General features: G+C 42.0%; 1 protein-coding gene across 1 annotated transcript; it reads left to right on the plus strand.

The window, feature by feature from the left end:
* The first annotated feature begins 1,041 nt into the window (after window positions 1–1,041).
* On the plus strand, window positions 1,042–9,573 carry LOC128709239 (uncharacterized). Its single transcript, XM_053804230.1, has 9 exons — window positions 1,042–1,189; window positions 2,147–2,167; window positions 3,457–3,635; window positions 3,829–4,477; window positions 4,905–5,966; window positions 7,580–8,018; window positions 8,093–8,611; window positions 8,683–8,934; window positions 9,012–9,573. The coding sequence occupies exons 1-9, from the start codon at window positions 1,042–1,044 to the stop codon at window positions 9,571–9,573; spliced, it is 3,831 nt and encodes a 1,276-aa protein (XP_053660205.1).
* Window positions 9,574–15,822: the final 6,249 nt, after the last annotated feature.

Here is a 15,822-nt window from a genome sequence, read left to right on the forward strand (position 1 = left end):
GAGAGGGAGTGTTCAGTTTTTTTGTCGTTTAATTTTCTTTCCCCCTGAACCGGTTAGGTTGTCCCTTTGCGTCATACGGTGAAGGAATTTTCCATTAGCCCGAATCTCCCAAGCATTGCCTTCACCGAGAAACGGCTTAGTATGCTTCATTTTCCGGAACACCGTATCATAGCGCAACTTCCAGTGCAAAAAAAGAGGAGCGAAGGAGATGAAGAAGCATTGCAGAAGATGTTGCCTTCTCGCTTTTTTATCGTCGTTCGGGTGCTTTTCTTGCTGCGCTTGTAGGCATGGGGCTTTGTATCGAACCAATACAATGCTTTGCATCGTTCGAGCAGGTTGGTCTTTTGCTTTGCTCTGTGTTCTCTGTGTATTCTAAACACCAAGTCCAATTCCTTGCAGGACGGAACGATCTCGCGCCTTGACAGAAACGGACCCGTGTAGGAGTTTTTTTTTTAGTTTGTGCCATATATATATACATCATACCAATCCATAAGTGACTGCATTCTGATCCAAGTACACAACTAATGCGTACAAATATTGTGATGCGCAAGCGCTAACGCTCTCGCCTCTATGCAAAGCGTACACACGGGAAGGTGTTTTTTTTTTTGTAGTTGTTAGTGGAAATAGTTCGTGTGAAATATTATCCTCTCCGAGGGACATATTTCTAAGAGCATAAGAAGTAGTGCTGTTATGGGAAATGTGTACCTCCCCCATGTATGTGTGTGTGTGTAGGTGGGTGTATGTGTGCGTATGTGTGTATGTGTGTGCTTGTGTACTTTTTCCTCCCGGTCGCGCTGTTCGGGGAAACACCTGAGAACATCCGTCAGATTATGGCCCCGAGAGTGTGAAAAATTGTGATCAAGCAAACCGTTCTATAGTTATTAATCGCAACTTACGCGTGTTAACCCTTCTTATCCCTTAGCATCACCTCCGAAACGAACGTTGCCTGTGTTGCACCGTAGGAAGTTTGTATAAAAATCAACTACCGAAAAGGCTCGACTTCCGCACAACACAACAACAAAAAGCTAACCTCACGGCAACATGAATAGCAGCGCAACAACCAACACCAACAACAAACTCAACATAAGCAATAACAATGCGATCAACGATATAAACAACACTAGCTATCCTTCGTCCGCAATGCTGAACACATCGCCCAGACGTGGAACGAAGCGCAAATCTTCGACAGGTAATTGACCGTGTGTATGTTTGCGTAGTAGTTGGTATAATGGAAGGGATTTTCTAGACGATCGTCACAAAAGCGCGACCATCCAATTCCCCCTTAGTACAAACAAAAAAAAAACAACATCAATAGCTATTAACATAGCTAAAATCCTACCGTAACGGTGTCGCTTGATTTTAGTTTCTTCTTCTCTCCGCCACCCCTCATTACTCCCTTCTTCTATTATGTTCCGCCAACTCTTGACCTTTTGCAGCAATCACGCGGCATCATTCATTCACCCACCCACCCATCCGCCGTCTACATCCCTCATCCATCTACTGCGCTAGACGGGTTCTAGTTGCCTTATTTGACCCGCAAAACGGAGTCCGCAAGATAATATATTAATTAAAGGTTTAGTACTACTACCGTTTCCATTTCAGCCCCTCCCCCTCCAATCACATGCCACCCACGCCACTGAATCCCAACCACCCGGTGGGTCCCAGTTGTTTTCAGCACGACGGTGTTTAATATTACCTTAGCAACTATTGAAATTTTGTGTTTGAACGGTTGATGTTGGATACTTTATTGCAGCATTATAACAAGCTACCGATAAAAACGCGATTTATGAGTATACCGCATCAATCTATTTGCAGCGGGAAAATATGTATTGGAATATCCTGTTGGCGGGGAAGGAGTAGTGGTTGGTGGAGGTGAGATGGCAGTTAGGTTGTGGTAGTTTGTTTTTAATTTTTCAATTTCGCGTTTGCTCACTTCAACCGAAATAGGTTGAGCAGCAGACCGCGATATCCTCCAATGGCAGGGGTAGTAGAACTCAATTTCTTTACATCTCACATTTCAAATGTTTACAACAATTGCGTTTCATCCCTTTCGCATAATATAAAAAAACGAACTTTCTTTACAAATATGAAATATTGATTTTCGATTTCCTTGTGCTTTTTCTTGCTCCTGTTTGCGAATTTATAGTTGGTAATGGGATGTCTCCAGGTAAGAGTTTGTTAAACTGTATCACACAGTAAACACATGTTTACGTAAAGTTGAGTGTTGTTTGTCGTTGTAATTGTTTTGTTTTTTTGTTAATTGTTTAGTTTCGCGTTGTTAATGGTGCATTTACACAACTGGAAGGAATTTACAGACGGAAGCATAATAGAAGATAAACAGGGAGTAGTGCTATACATACAAAAAGATAGTATGAGATGGTATCAGAGCTATGAAATAAGGAATAAAGGAATATAGAAATAATAGCAATAGAAAAGGCATTAGATGTGATAACTCTATTGGAAAGAGAAAAAAACAATAATATACACGGATAGTCTAGCTAGCCTAGCTGCGAAATAATAAAGAGGCAAAGATCAAGAATACGTAGAAGAAAAAATATATAACATAATAAAAATAGGCGAAAGGATAAAAGCAGAAATATGGTGGATCCCAGCTTTTGTGGGAATAGCTGGAAACGAGACAGACGATCAGCTTGCGAAATAAGGAGCGGAAGCGGAAATCACTATAAATAACAAAATCAGGCTTATAAATGCATACATGGAACATGGAGAAAAAAAATGGATGAAAGAAACCAAGGAAAGGTACAAAAAAAGCGAACAAAAAAGAGGAAAAATTTAGAACATTTTCATCAGAGTTCGAAATGAATCCTTGGGAGAAAGAAGTAGACATCACCCTCAAGAAGTAAAAACAGCAAACAAGATACTCACCGGTCTCTATCACTGAAAGTAATAGAATCGGGAAAGTGCACAATGTGCAACGTACCAAATACAGGACGACAACTAGCATTCGAAGGCTAGAAATATCAGAAGACAAGAAAGACATCGCTTTCCAAAAAAAATAAAAGAGAGATTTTTTTTTTAATTCATTTTATATAGTTTTTGTGCCAATCAGCTGACATTTGCCTCTTTAATAAAAGAGAGATGGAAAAATAAAAACGGAAAGGAAATAAAAAATAACATGCAGGAAAATTCCTCAAAAAGAATGAAATAAAAATGGAAACGATGGAAAAGGAAGACAGAAAAAACACAAAGAAGATATAACTCACACACAGAAAAGTAGAGGATGAAAAAAGAGACTAGATAACAAAACGAATAAAAACAATAGGTACTCTCTGAATACGGAATAAATAACCTACTGAGCCTTATAAACGTAGGAGTCTAAACTTAAACCTTCCAGCCGTGTATTTAGCACCCTGATCAATGGAATTTCAAAAATTGCTTTCAGGAGAAACGTTTAGGTGCAAGTGGTTTTAATTCTGATTTTGTGTTTAATTTAAGCGATGCGGAAACGGCGCAAACTGCAGCACACATCAAATTCTAGCGAGTCCCGGTTGGAGCAGGTGCCACAAACCAAGAACACGGTGGCGGTACTCAACGAACTAAAGCGCAACCTGGTGTACAAAGTAGAATCTCAGACCGGGCCGGTCCATGCCCCGCTCTTCACAATATCGGTAGTGGTAAGCATAAAAAAAAACAAAACGAGTGCGGCACACAGACAAACACTGCGTTGGTTTTGGTGTTGCTGTCATTTTCTGTTTTCTGTACCAATTTCCGTTTCCGCTAACAAAAATAAACCCCCTCAACCCACCACCCACCCCCCCAAAACAAAACTGTATCTGACAACACCACAACACCACCTAATTGTTACAGGTTGACGGTCAGAAGTTTGTCGGAACCGGGCCGAGCAAAAAGTTGGCCCGCGTCGCTGCCGCTGCATCCGCTTTGCGCAGCTTTATACAGTTCAAAGATGGCGCCACACTAACACCGATCGAACCGCTGCAAAACGTGGACTTTACCAGCGATGATCCGATGATCGAAAATAACATCTTTCCGGATACCGTGTCCGGCATGCAGGAAAAGCTCGTGTCCGCCGGTGGTAAATCTGTGCCTGAAAACTCTACGGTCAATTCAAACAACTCGCTACACAATAACAACAACAACAGCAACCATAACAACAATAGCGGCAAAAGCCCATACATCCATAGCGGCAATAGCATTAGCAACATCAACAAGCCTATTGCCAACCGCCAGTTAGACTTCAGCGGTAACAACACGGTACATGCGAACACCAACACCAAAAGCAAGGATGTCGTGGTACCGGCAAACGGCAACAACTGGCAGCGAAAGGACGCGATCGCTACCGGCAGCGTACATTCCGTTGCCGACGCTGAGCGGAAACCAGCGGTGGAGATGCTGGCGGCAGGTACAGCAGCGGGTGGAGCAGCCACGTCGGCCATCGGCAGCGTTAATGCGCCCATTCGAACAGCCCCAGCAGCGGCATCCAGTATCGTAACCAACAGTAATTGTACTATTATACTACAATTTAATATCCTTTCCGTTTCCTTCTCCCACCCTCCCTCATCATCTTCCGATCCTTCTTTTTTCACAACATGATGTTTTTCCTCCTTTCATGGATAGGCTATGTTTCCCATTTTCTTTCGAAAACTGTTAACCATATTTGTCAAGAGCAAATCGTTGTAGTTGCAGTTTTGTAATAATACAAGTTTGGTTTGATACACTTTGTTTTCTTCTTTTGTTTAACATGAAACTATTTTAAACACCTTCTACTACTCTCCTTTTTCCTTCTCATCGTTCCACCCATTCCCCGACACGTCCGTGTGTGAGTGTGTGCGTGTGCGTGTGTGTGTAAGTGTGTGCGTTTAACCTCATTGATCCATTCACCGAATCTAATGTTCTGTTCATCGATATGCTGTATCGTCCTTCAGTTGCAGCTACTGGAACCACTTACAACGACAGTTACGAACAGTATATCAGCGTTAGTACTGGCGGTACCACTACTGTCACCGCTTCCACCGGTACCACCCTCAAAACTTCCACCGCTGCCATCATCCCCCTGGTACCATCCTCCATCTCCTCCTCCCTTACCCCCGCCCCGGTCATCATACCGAAACAGCCACCACCCACCAACAACAGTAGCGCGAGCGTTACCGATTCCACCCACAGCAACACCTCCAATGCCACTAACAGTACTGCCACCATCCTAATGCTGCCGCTGGCCGGCTACGTTATGTCACCGAGCGAACCGTTGCTAGCGAAAACCCTTTGCACCAAGCCCGACCAGCGGGACGCAAAACCACACGAGGCGGCCGGTACGTTCAAGAAGCTGAAGGCGAAGAACGCTAAATCGGCCGCGCTCGCGTCAAGCTGTCCACTGTCGGCGGCGGGCGATTTTCATCGCTTCGTCAACTACCTGCAGTACGATTCGTTTATGCTAAACGGCTCGAAGAAGCAACCATCCTGCCATAACAACTATTTTAACAAGTTCGGCAACTTTGACACACCCATCAACTCCTACCTATCCCTGGTGCGTAACGATCTTACGAGCGCGTCCAGCACCACCACCACCAAGCTGAACTCGAAAAAAGCGATCGCAAAGGATGGGCTGGTGGGTCGTCACATACCGATCGGTGGTGTTGCCGGTGGCGGTGGTGGCACCACCACCAACACTAGCAGCACCGGCGTTGTTGGCATCCCTGCCGCCACCAGCGCTATTGCGAACGGTAGCAATCCCGCTGCCGCCATTGTGATCGTAACCTCGCCCACCTCCGTTATCACGACCCACGCGCCTGGTGACAAGGGTTACATACGCGATTGTCCCAGCTCCAACACGGTTAGCTATCCCTTCCCGAACACTGCCGCCATCCCGCCCAACCTGACTCCCTACGCACAAAACGGTCATCGGCAAGTGGTTGAAAAAATTCAACAAAGCTTAAACTTATTTAAAAATACCAATGAAAAGGCTCTAGCATGGAAGAAGCGTTTCGAAAGCAAGTATTCAATTGAAAATATCCTCTTTTTTATCGTTTTCCGTTTCTGTTTTGTGTGCATTTTCATGTATATTCGCCATCTGTGCAGTTTTATACTTTCTTTATCCATGTACCTGTGATTAAAGCGCCTTGTTGTTTTTTTGTTTGTTTGTTTTAGTTCTGTTTTATCTACCCTGTTCCCCATTCTGTGTGTGCAGCAGTGGTTCGCCAATTGTTTTTCGGTTTTCTTCTTCTGTTGTTTATGCTCCCTTATTGCACCGATATATAGTGGAGCGGTATATATTTTTCTAATGTAATAATCAACCCTCTCCACCACCCCCACACCTCTCACCACCGCTAAGATGCATAGTTGAATTGAATTTGATTGAATTGTTGACAAAAAAAGAACCCACATGTGTCATGTAATGCTAGTTTCGTATGCTAAAATCTAAAGGTTGTTTTGAATACAGCAGCTCCCGTACTCCATACTCGCTATACGCGATATTGCAATACGCGATGTGTTGAAAAAATGACAGCTCAAAGGTAATCAAAGGAAGTCTGCAAACGGGAGTTTTAAAAACTTGGATACGCCATTAAAAAATTAAGCAAATAGATAACTTTCAAGTTAATTTTGTAAAAAACATGATAAACATGCGAATTCTTATTAGTTCCACAACATTTTATTGCGAAACCTTTAGTGACCCCTTATACATGTCTATATTGCAACTCTTCGACATGAAGTATAAACGATGTTTCTAAAGAAATTCGATATACGCTAAAGCGTTCGGTCGCAAACATTTGCGTAAATCGGGGAGCTGCTGTACTTTATCTTGTTTTATCAACAAATATTATGATACATTATTAACTGGTAATGTTGTATAATTAAAACATGTTTTTAAGCGTTTTCTCTATCATGCAATGGGAGCATAATTATAATTGAAATTGCAGTGAAATTACGAAAAATGTTTAGCCGGGGGCTCTTGTATGGTTAAAAACCCTGCATTAATCAAAGGTTCAACCGTGCAGTATCTGGGTCTAATTAACCGGTGGTTAGATTATCCGTGTCAAAAATGACAAATAGTAGAATTGTTTTGATTGATTGATTGATGGATTGATTTAATGTAAAACTTTCGTGGGGCAGACACAAACAAAAAGCAGTATCTTTCTTGGAAAAGTATTCAACTTAACAGATTCATTTCAACTACTGCTGCTGTATAAATATACCTTACCCTCGGGTGGTTAAACATTCCGTACTGATAGTTAAAACCCACCCCTGTATCGCCATGATTTTGTGACCACTCGTTTAAAAAAAAACAATGTCCCTTACCATTTTAAGTATCTTACCGAACACCTGTTTGTTTTGTTATCGTGCTGATAGTGTTTGCCGTAGTAGATTCCTTTTCCGCCGTACACTTTTCCTTTACTTCATTTCGTTCTATGTGTCGATGTGTCCGTGGGACGGTAACCAATCTGTTGTGCAGTACGGTGTCATAAAATCTGTTTCTCTTACGCTCTCGTTCTATTGTTTTTTGTTTGTTTGTTTGTTTCCTTCGCTCACCCTTCATACGCTTGCGTGCGTTCATCTGGGTGCGCATCATTCCGTTCCGACCATCCCGTGGACTGTGGGCGTGTAGAGCTGAAAGTGTCATCCGGTACCACGCTGCGCAACAGCGGGAATGTCGCATCCGGCCATCACCCCAAACCGCAACCGGAGAAAGGACCGGTGATGCTGTTGCACGAACTCTTTACCGATGCGCATTTCGAGTGTGTTTCGTCCGACGGTCTTCAGCATTCGAAATTCACCGTCGTCGTTACGGTAAACGATAATCAGCGTTTCGAAGGTACCGGACCGTCGAAGAAGATGGCAAAGAATGCTGCGGCCAAGGCGGCACTCGCCTCGATCTGTAACATCTCATTCAGCCCGCTGCAGCAGTCCAAGTTTGGTTTGATATCGGCCGGCACCAGCAACGGTTCGATCGGTGGACCGAGCGGTGTCGCACTGAACGGTGATAACAGCTTCACGCAGAACAAAAATTTTGAACTGCCACAAACGTTCGCGGATGCGGTGGGCAAGTGAGTATACGCATAACCCCTTTAACTCGATCGGTCAAACGGTTTAACCTAAATACCACCACCTTTCACCGTAGATTGGTGATCGAAAAGTTCAACGAGGTGATGAAGGGTAGCGACGTGTACAGCCGACGCAAGGTGCTGGCCGGGTTCGTCATGACCCACGGGTACGACGTGAAAACGGCACGGGTAATTTCGCTGGCAACCGGCACCAAGTGCGTTAGCGGCGAACACATGAGCGTTACCGGTTCGGTTATCAACGATTCGCATGCCGAAATTATCGCGAGGCGCGGTTTGATGGATTTTTTCTACAGCCAGCTCGATTTGCTTTGCCAGCAAGCGGTTGGTGCGGTGGTGGAGCTGGAACCATCGATTCCGGATACGGTGGCCGGCCATGAAACGGAACCGGCTGCCGGCACGGATCGGCAGACTCGTCAAGAAATCATTTTTAACAAACCCGGCGACGGTTCGAACCTGTATACGCTGAAGGAGGGCATTTATTTCCATCTGTACATCAACACAGCACCGTGCGGTGATGCACGTGTTTTTAGTCCACATGAAAACGATAGCATGGATGTAGATAAGCATCCAAATCGGTAATTATCTTCTCCAGTCCAATCCTGTTGTACTATGTGGTAACGCTTATATTGTATTGCGCGTATATTAGGAAAGCGCGCGGACAACTCCGCACCAAGGTTGAGTCGGGTGAAGGTACCATACCGGTGAAGAGCAGTGACGGCATACAAACATGGGACGGTGTGCTGCAGGGACAGCGCCTGCTGACCATGTCGTGTTCGGACAAAATTTCTCGATGGAATGTGCTCGGTTTGCAAGGTTCGTTGCTTGCGTCCATCATTGAGCCAATCTATCTGCATTCGATCGTACTGGGCAGTCTGCTGCATCCGGCGCACATGTACCGGTGAGTGTGAATTACCTGGCGAAAGGCCACCGGTCTTGTATTAATGTATTTTATGTTCCAAATATTACAAATTTAAGAGCTATTTGTGGAAGGATTGAGAGTGCCATACAAGGGCTTCCGCCGCCGTATCGTTTGAACAAGCCGAAGCTTGCGCTGATGACGTCCGCCGAATCGCGCAATCAAACCAAACCACCCAACTTTAGTATTAACTGGATCACGAACGGTACCGAGGTGGAGATTGTGAACTCGTTCACCGGCAAGCTGATCAACAACAATACGAACACGAACAAAATGTCCCGACTGTCGAAGCAATCGTTCTATCAGCGGTACTCGACCGTGATCGCAAGACTGCCCGGTATACCGTGCCGCGAGGTGAAACCGACCTACTTCGAGACGAAAACGTCCGTCGCGGAGTATCAGCAGGCAAAGCGCGAACTGTTTGCCGCGTTCAGCAAGGAGGATCTGGGTGAATGGCTGAAGAAGCCGATCGAGCAGGATCAGTTCACGCTGATCGTGGCGAAGGACGCGGAACAGCTGCCGTACGCTAACCAACCCCAAACAGTGCCAATGCCGAACGATGCGAATACTACCGGCACCACCGTAGGTAACGTTTCTTCCATCGGTAACAGCACCAAATGACATCATGTCAAGTTCGCCAGCAAGCGCAACTACGCGACGATAGGGTATATCGATAGTGCTAGCAGCAACACTTCCGTAGAGCGTAATAACAATTCTAGCAGTTTTTCAGGTAGTTAGTTTAAGCGACGCTAGTTTCACTTGTTCGTTTGTTTGTTTGTTTTATGTTTCGAAATCTTTCGATTTATAGTGTAGTTGACAGGGGCCTGAGCATTGGCGTGTGTGTGTGTGAACGTTTTAGTAATAGGAAGGAAGCTAGGGGGTTTTAGGGGAATAGAAGTAACTGCAAAATGGGTTTTTATCTCATTTAGGGTTCATTTTTTTTACTATTTATTTTGGAAGTTTTTATTTCCTTTTGTTACTACACTCGTGTGTGTGCATGATTTGTTTTCCTTACCATTCAAGTGGTATGTAACACTAGGGACTTAGTGTTGAAGAAACAGTACCATAGATTGTGTAAAATATTAATTGCAGTTTGCATACTGATTGCGCACGCGCCTGTAAAGTTCATAGCGGGGGGGAGGGGCATGCAAAATACTATGAGACTGGTTGTAGCTTCTCTTTACATATTATTCGAGATAGTAGTGCGTTTTTCGGTATGGGTACAACGTAGTGAGTTTCCCATTTTAACGTCATTTTACGTGTTGCCAACTCTAGATCGTTTGCTATCCCGGTAGTGATCGCGGTGTCAAATAGGGAACCTATAACTTCTAAGATTTTACTTTATTTATTTACATTTTTTTTAACTAACGACGTCGGATCCGGCTCCCGGGGTCGTGCGTCAGCTCCGGAGCGCACATTATTACTAACGATCTCAAGTGTTTTGTTTTAAACGCCACATTCGTTTTGTTTTTATGTAATATTTAATCGAATTTATCGTGAGAATAATTTAGACTATTTATAGCCATACAGCTTAAACAATGCCAAGCTGTTAGTTGTTAGAAGCTTTTAGTTTAGTTATTGATTACTTTTTTAATCATGGAACGATTTACGTAAGTTGAGTTGATTTTGCAACAGAAAATGACTTGTGTTTGGTTCTTGATGGTGTGTTGTGAGAATATTGCACTACCCGGCACACGCGGTAGGATGTGTAAATTGGGAGAGATGGTTGGTGGATGGAGATTTATGGCAAATTTAGAATACTTTCTGACACGTACGTACGCGTGTGTGTGTATACCGTAAACAATTTACAAATGCTAGCAGCAACAACACGTGACATTTGTTTGTCAGGCAACATTAAAATTTGTACTATTTTAGCGATCGTATAATATCGTTTACTCTTCTCATTATAAGATCGTAATTCGGTTTTGCCGGAACCCCGGCATCGGGTTGCAATATGGTGGTACTACTCATCAGCTTTATTTACCGTAAGCAAAGCTATCGATAAACAATATGGTGCAGCGATCCTTATGCCCCCTTCCTCTCTCCCCCCTACACGTACACAAATATTTAATATGATAGTAGCGATAGATAGAATTTTTTCCTCGCGTTGATAGAATGTTTAACGAACTGCTGGGAGGAATGGAAACGTGTTTATGATACATTAAGCCGTAGGTTATATGCTGTTGATTTAAAACAAAGGAGCAGAAGAAAGTGCTGCGATAGAAGACACAATCGGGTTGAGTGCCTGCTTCGCACGATGAAAATCCATTCGACGCCCAACCATTCCAACGTCTACTTGGAGTTGGACGTCGAATGGATTTTCGTCGTTCGAAACAGGCACACGCCCCGACTGACGTATATTTGCTAGGCTACAAATTAATTACCATATTGTGATTTCGTAACAAGAATTTTACACGAATCCCCATATAGCGTCCGCAAAGGGGGCACTATTGCATAAACATGTAAGAACTACAATATTAATTCGACGATAATTACGATAATTATTAGTAGCATCATTATTGCTAGGAAAAAATTAACACCACCTGCTAACCAAGCCATATTTGCGAATGATTTTATTCGATTGGGGCCAGAATAGATGGACAATAGGGGCCTGTTTTTATCCGTTTTTTTTTATTTGGAACATTGTTAGATACTTCTTCTTCTTCTTCTTCTTTATCGGCACAACAACCTCAAGAGGTTTAGGCCTTCCATTTCTGGCTTTCTGTGACTTCATTTACCCGTAGCTGGATAGGAAATTATTTGCATTCTTAATTAACCAACATGAGGCCATACAGTGCCAACCGAAGGACACATACTCTCTCTACCCCTGTCTTATACTCTCACATGCACACACATACAAAACTAAACTGTGTTTTTTGGTTGTAATTAGCTAGAGATAGGTGATACTAATTGCGTTTGAAATTATGGATTGCAAAATATGTTGTTGCATTTGAACGAATTTACTCTAGTTATCTCCCACTCCCCCTGCCACCCCACACTCTTGATTCCATTCTAATCCTTTTACACACATGTATAAAGGAAAAGCTAAGATTGCGCATATAATGTGTGTGTGTGAGGGGAAGGGGGGAGATGGTTTTGATGTCAATTAAGAAATACCGCGCACACATTTCATGAAGCGTTCTAAAACCATTTGATCTTCAGCCCTGAAATATACCCCCCCTGGCTCTAGATTTTCCAACCTCCCCTTCTCATCCGTGACGCATAAACAGGACTAATGCTGTTAAAAAAAAAAACAAAAGAAAACAATATTATACTCATACTATCGCGAGGTGCAAAACAAAAATCAAACAAGCAAACCAACATTATGTGATGCAACCGTTTGTATTCGTTAACACAGGAAATAACAAAAATACGTATTTTTAGCGTAAGTTACGGTTACGATAAGTTTTCAATACTAGTCCCTTTTTTATTCATTCAATTTTTTGTTTGTTTGTTTCGGCTTTGGTAAACCCCAATTTAGCAGCATTGGCTGCACATTATTGCAATGCGAGATGGAACGCGTTACGAAAAGGGTAAACCGCCAGCACATGTTTGCATTAATGATCGATTGATAAACTTGCGGTTCCGTCATAACCATTGACACACGATTGTAAATGAAATGGGAAAATTTGGTACGAATTAGTCGAAGCACACACACACACACACACACACATTTACCAAATGCGCAAGCAGGAAGGGATTCGAATTGGTACCGAAAGTCTTTTTAACGCGACCGCAGCCATTCCCGCATACGTCGTTGGTGTGAAGCACCTTTTACATATCGATCCCGATGCGCTAGAAAAAAGCAAGTGGAAAATCGAAAACATGTTATCGAAACGGAGAGCAGCACACAATAGGCGCGAATTAATTTCAACTCTCCCAACTATTACTCACTTAACACAACGTCCATTTTGACATATTACGGTTTATAAAATTGAGAAGGGCATATTGTGCAACACAGAGAACGGCATCGGGCTCGGCATTACTTAATTAGTTTAACGACGAATTTATTGGACTAAAGATAGCTAAAGCATACGGTTACGGCAACTGTAAAATCTCGCAACGGCGGTAAACTAAAATGTGCATATTAACATACGTATTGATTTTTGGCTAGTAAGCGTTTTCTTTTTAGTTTTTTCGTTCTTTAAATTATTATCGATAGACTGCAAACAAAAAGGCAAATATTGTGATGCGTGAGAAGCGTGTTGTGTGCGAAAAACAATATAAAAAAAAAACACACACACACACACGAACGAAGCAGGTGGTTGAAAACTTCTCACTATTTAGTAAGTTTAGTAGTATTTTGAATTTGGCCAATTTGTATTTGAACGGTGTGTGACATACATTGAATTTGTTTTTGCAGGTTTTGGAAAGCAAAAAGGCAAACAATTGTGTTTGTAAATGGTTGTGCGTTTAGATTTTGATTGTGAACGGTGGAATGCAAAACAAAAAGAAAAGAAAAATGGGGGCGGACTTACACACAAGTAATTCGCCGTGAAACGTTGTGTGTGGAGTGTTTTGTACAGGCGGGTTTTGTGTTTGGGCTTTGTAGTTGCGCCAATTATTTAGCGGATTATAACACCAGGAAATTAATTACCTGTATAAAATACCTGTTTTAAAAAATCATTTTAATAACTAACAAACCGCATACAAAACCTTCCGTCTGTGGGCAAGCCTGTACCCTGTATCACGATGTTTGTGTGGGTGCGTATATTTGCTTGGTTTTGTGATGAGGACCTCACCCCCTGGCACAACCTAAATATTGACAGTTTTGTTAGCAATAATGATACATTTGTTGGCCATTTGTTTGTTGGAAGAATACGAAAAACGAAACCAAGTGTTTGAAAACTACAAAAAAGCAAAATTGTTGTACAGTTGAGGTGGTGTGTTTGTGTGTGGTGTTTGTGTTTGTTTGCTTCGACAGTTGTGAAACATTTGTGAAAAGAGAAAACATTAAAGTAATAAACGCAAATAAACACACTCTATTACACACATACACACACATACGCAATTAGGATAGAAAAGTAAATTATTGCTTGTTCTTGATTTGAACAATACTTCTCTCTCTCTCTCTCCTCGCGAAGAAAAATAAAGTTTGTAGACGTTTAATAAAATGAAGCCGACATTGCATCCTGTGCACGAACGTATGCAATAACGAGAAGCAATAAATAAAACAAACTGATGCTCAAATATATTGGTTGAAATTTCGTTGGTTTGCAAACTTCTCCAATTTTGGGTTCGTTCAGTATACCACTGTTGGACGGCCCTGACGATTGTTCATTTGCTAATCGGGAGAAGAAGAAAAAGAAAACAGTTGTATTCAAAAAACGCAATAAAGGAGGGTGTAATTAGAGAAGCGAAGCGAAAGCGAGAAGATAAAGTGATTTACGTAATTTTTGGCTATTGGTTGGAGCAGGTGGATCATCAATTGGTGGTTGACAGTACGTTGAGCTTTATTTTTAAGGATTGCAAAAAAGAAAAGAGTTGGGAGTACAAGTAACATTATTGTACTACACTTTACGGTTTTGGCTTTAGTATTGCGTTCGTTCTTCATTTGCGATTTTAGTGTATATTCTGTTTTGTGATGTTTTTTTTTTGTATTTCTGTTTATTTAAGTGTCATTGGGTGTGACGGTAAATTGGCGTTTCATTAGTTACATTAATTTAAAAAGTATTAGTTTGTACGCAAAAAACGAGTTTTTTTTTATTTAACCTTTAGTCTAGATTTTCCCACTATGAGGTTGCTACATCTATTGCAAGTATTATTCCGATACCATAAACAAAACAAAATAAAACATTTATTTGACGCCTTTCTAGAAAGCCCAAAAAGTAATAAAAAAAAAGAAACCCGTTTGAAACACACGCAAGATCCGCAAGCGAGAAAATGAAAAGAAATAGTGGAAAAAAGGAAACAAAAGGGCAATAGCGCTCAGGTACATTAATTAGCATCAAGATAAACAATATCAGTGCCGTTTTACAGTGAACACCATCTATGTGCATCTTAAATAGAGTTGTAAGTATCAGTCAAGCAAACAAACAAACAAAGTAAAGGTCCCTCATGTGAACAAAAAAAAAACAAAACAAAATAAAACAAAAAAAGAAAAATGCAACGAACTATCATTTGGTGGTGCCGCGCAAGCAGTGATAATAAAAACAAAATAAAGAAGAAAAAGAAATCCTACAATAAATGAAAAGTAAGAAGAACACAGGAGCCCCAGCTGTAAATATTGGAGAGGATTGAATTCTAGTTAAGCGCACGGCCGCTGACCCCTCCCAAAAGGGGGTTGGATGGTGTGCACGTTCGGCAAATAGGAACAAGACAAAACAAACGAATACTAACAAAGCAAATAATGTCAAACAATTTTCATCAATTCAAGTATGCTAAGGCCTAACTGTCAGTTAGAGTTCTGTTTTTGATAACGGTTGACAGGATGCTTTTAATCATAACCCACACTCACACACACCTGCCCCTCTTACTCTCCTCTTCCCAAATCCGGTCTTCTCCAAACCACCATGTATATCCGAGTGCTACAGCGAGAGAGCACGCGTAGCCATTATTTAGTATCATTATCATCTTACTGCTACTACTACTACTAACTAATACTACACTACTAGCCTACAAACAGGTCTACCACATTCACGCTACACCGTGCAATAGTCTACTGAACCGTTCCGTGCTTAGGCCGTGGTGTATGCCCGATAAGATTGTTGAATTTTTCGATTGTTTTTTTTTCATGTCATGTCAAAAGCAATTTATTAAAACTATTTTGTTTATTCGATTGTTTGCATTTTGCGTCATAATGCGTACAGTTTGTACCTTCCCAGCGGAATGGGTTAAAAGAAAAAAAATAATTTCCCCTGTTAAGCCTTA

Source organism: Anopheles marshallii, chromosome X (assembly GCF_943734725.1).
Source record: "Anopheles marshallii chromosome X, idAnoMarsDA_429_01, whole genome shotgun sequence".
Lineage (NCBI taxonomy): Eukaryota > Metazoa > Arthropoda > Insecta > Diptera > Culicidae > Anopheles > Anopheles marshallii.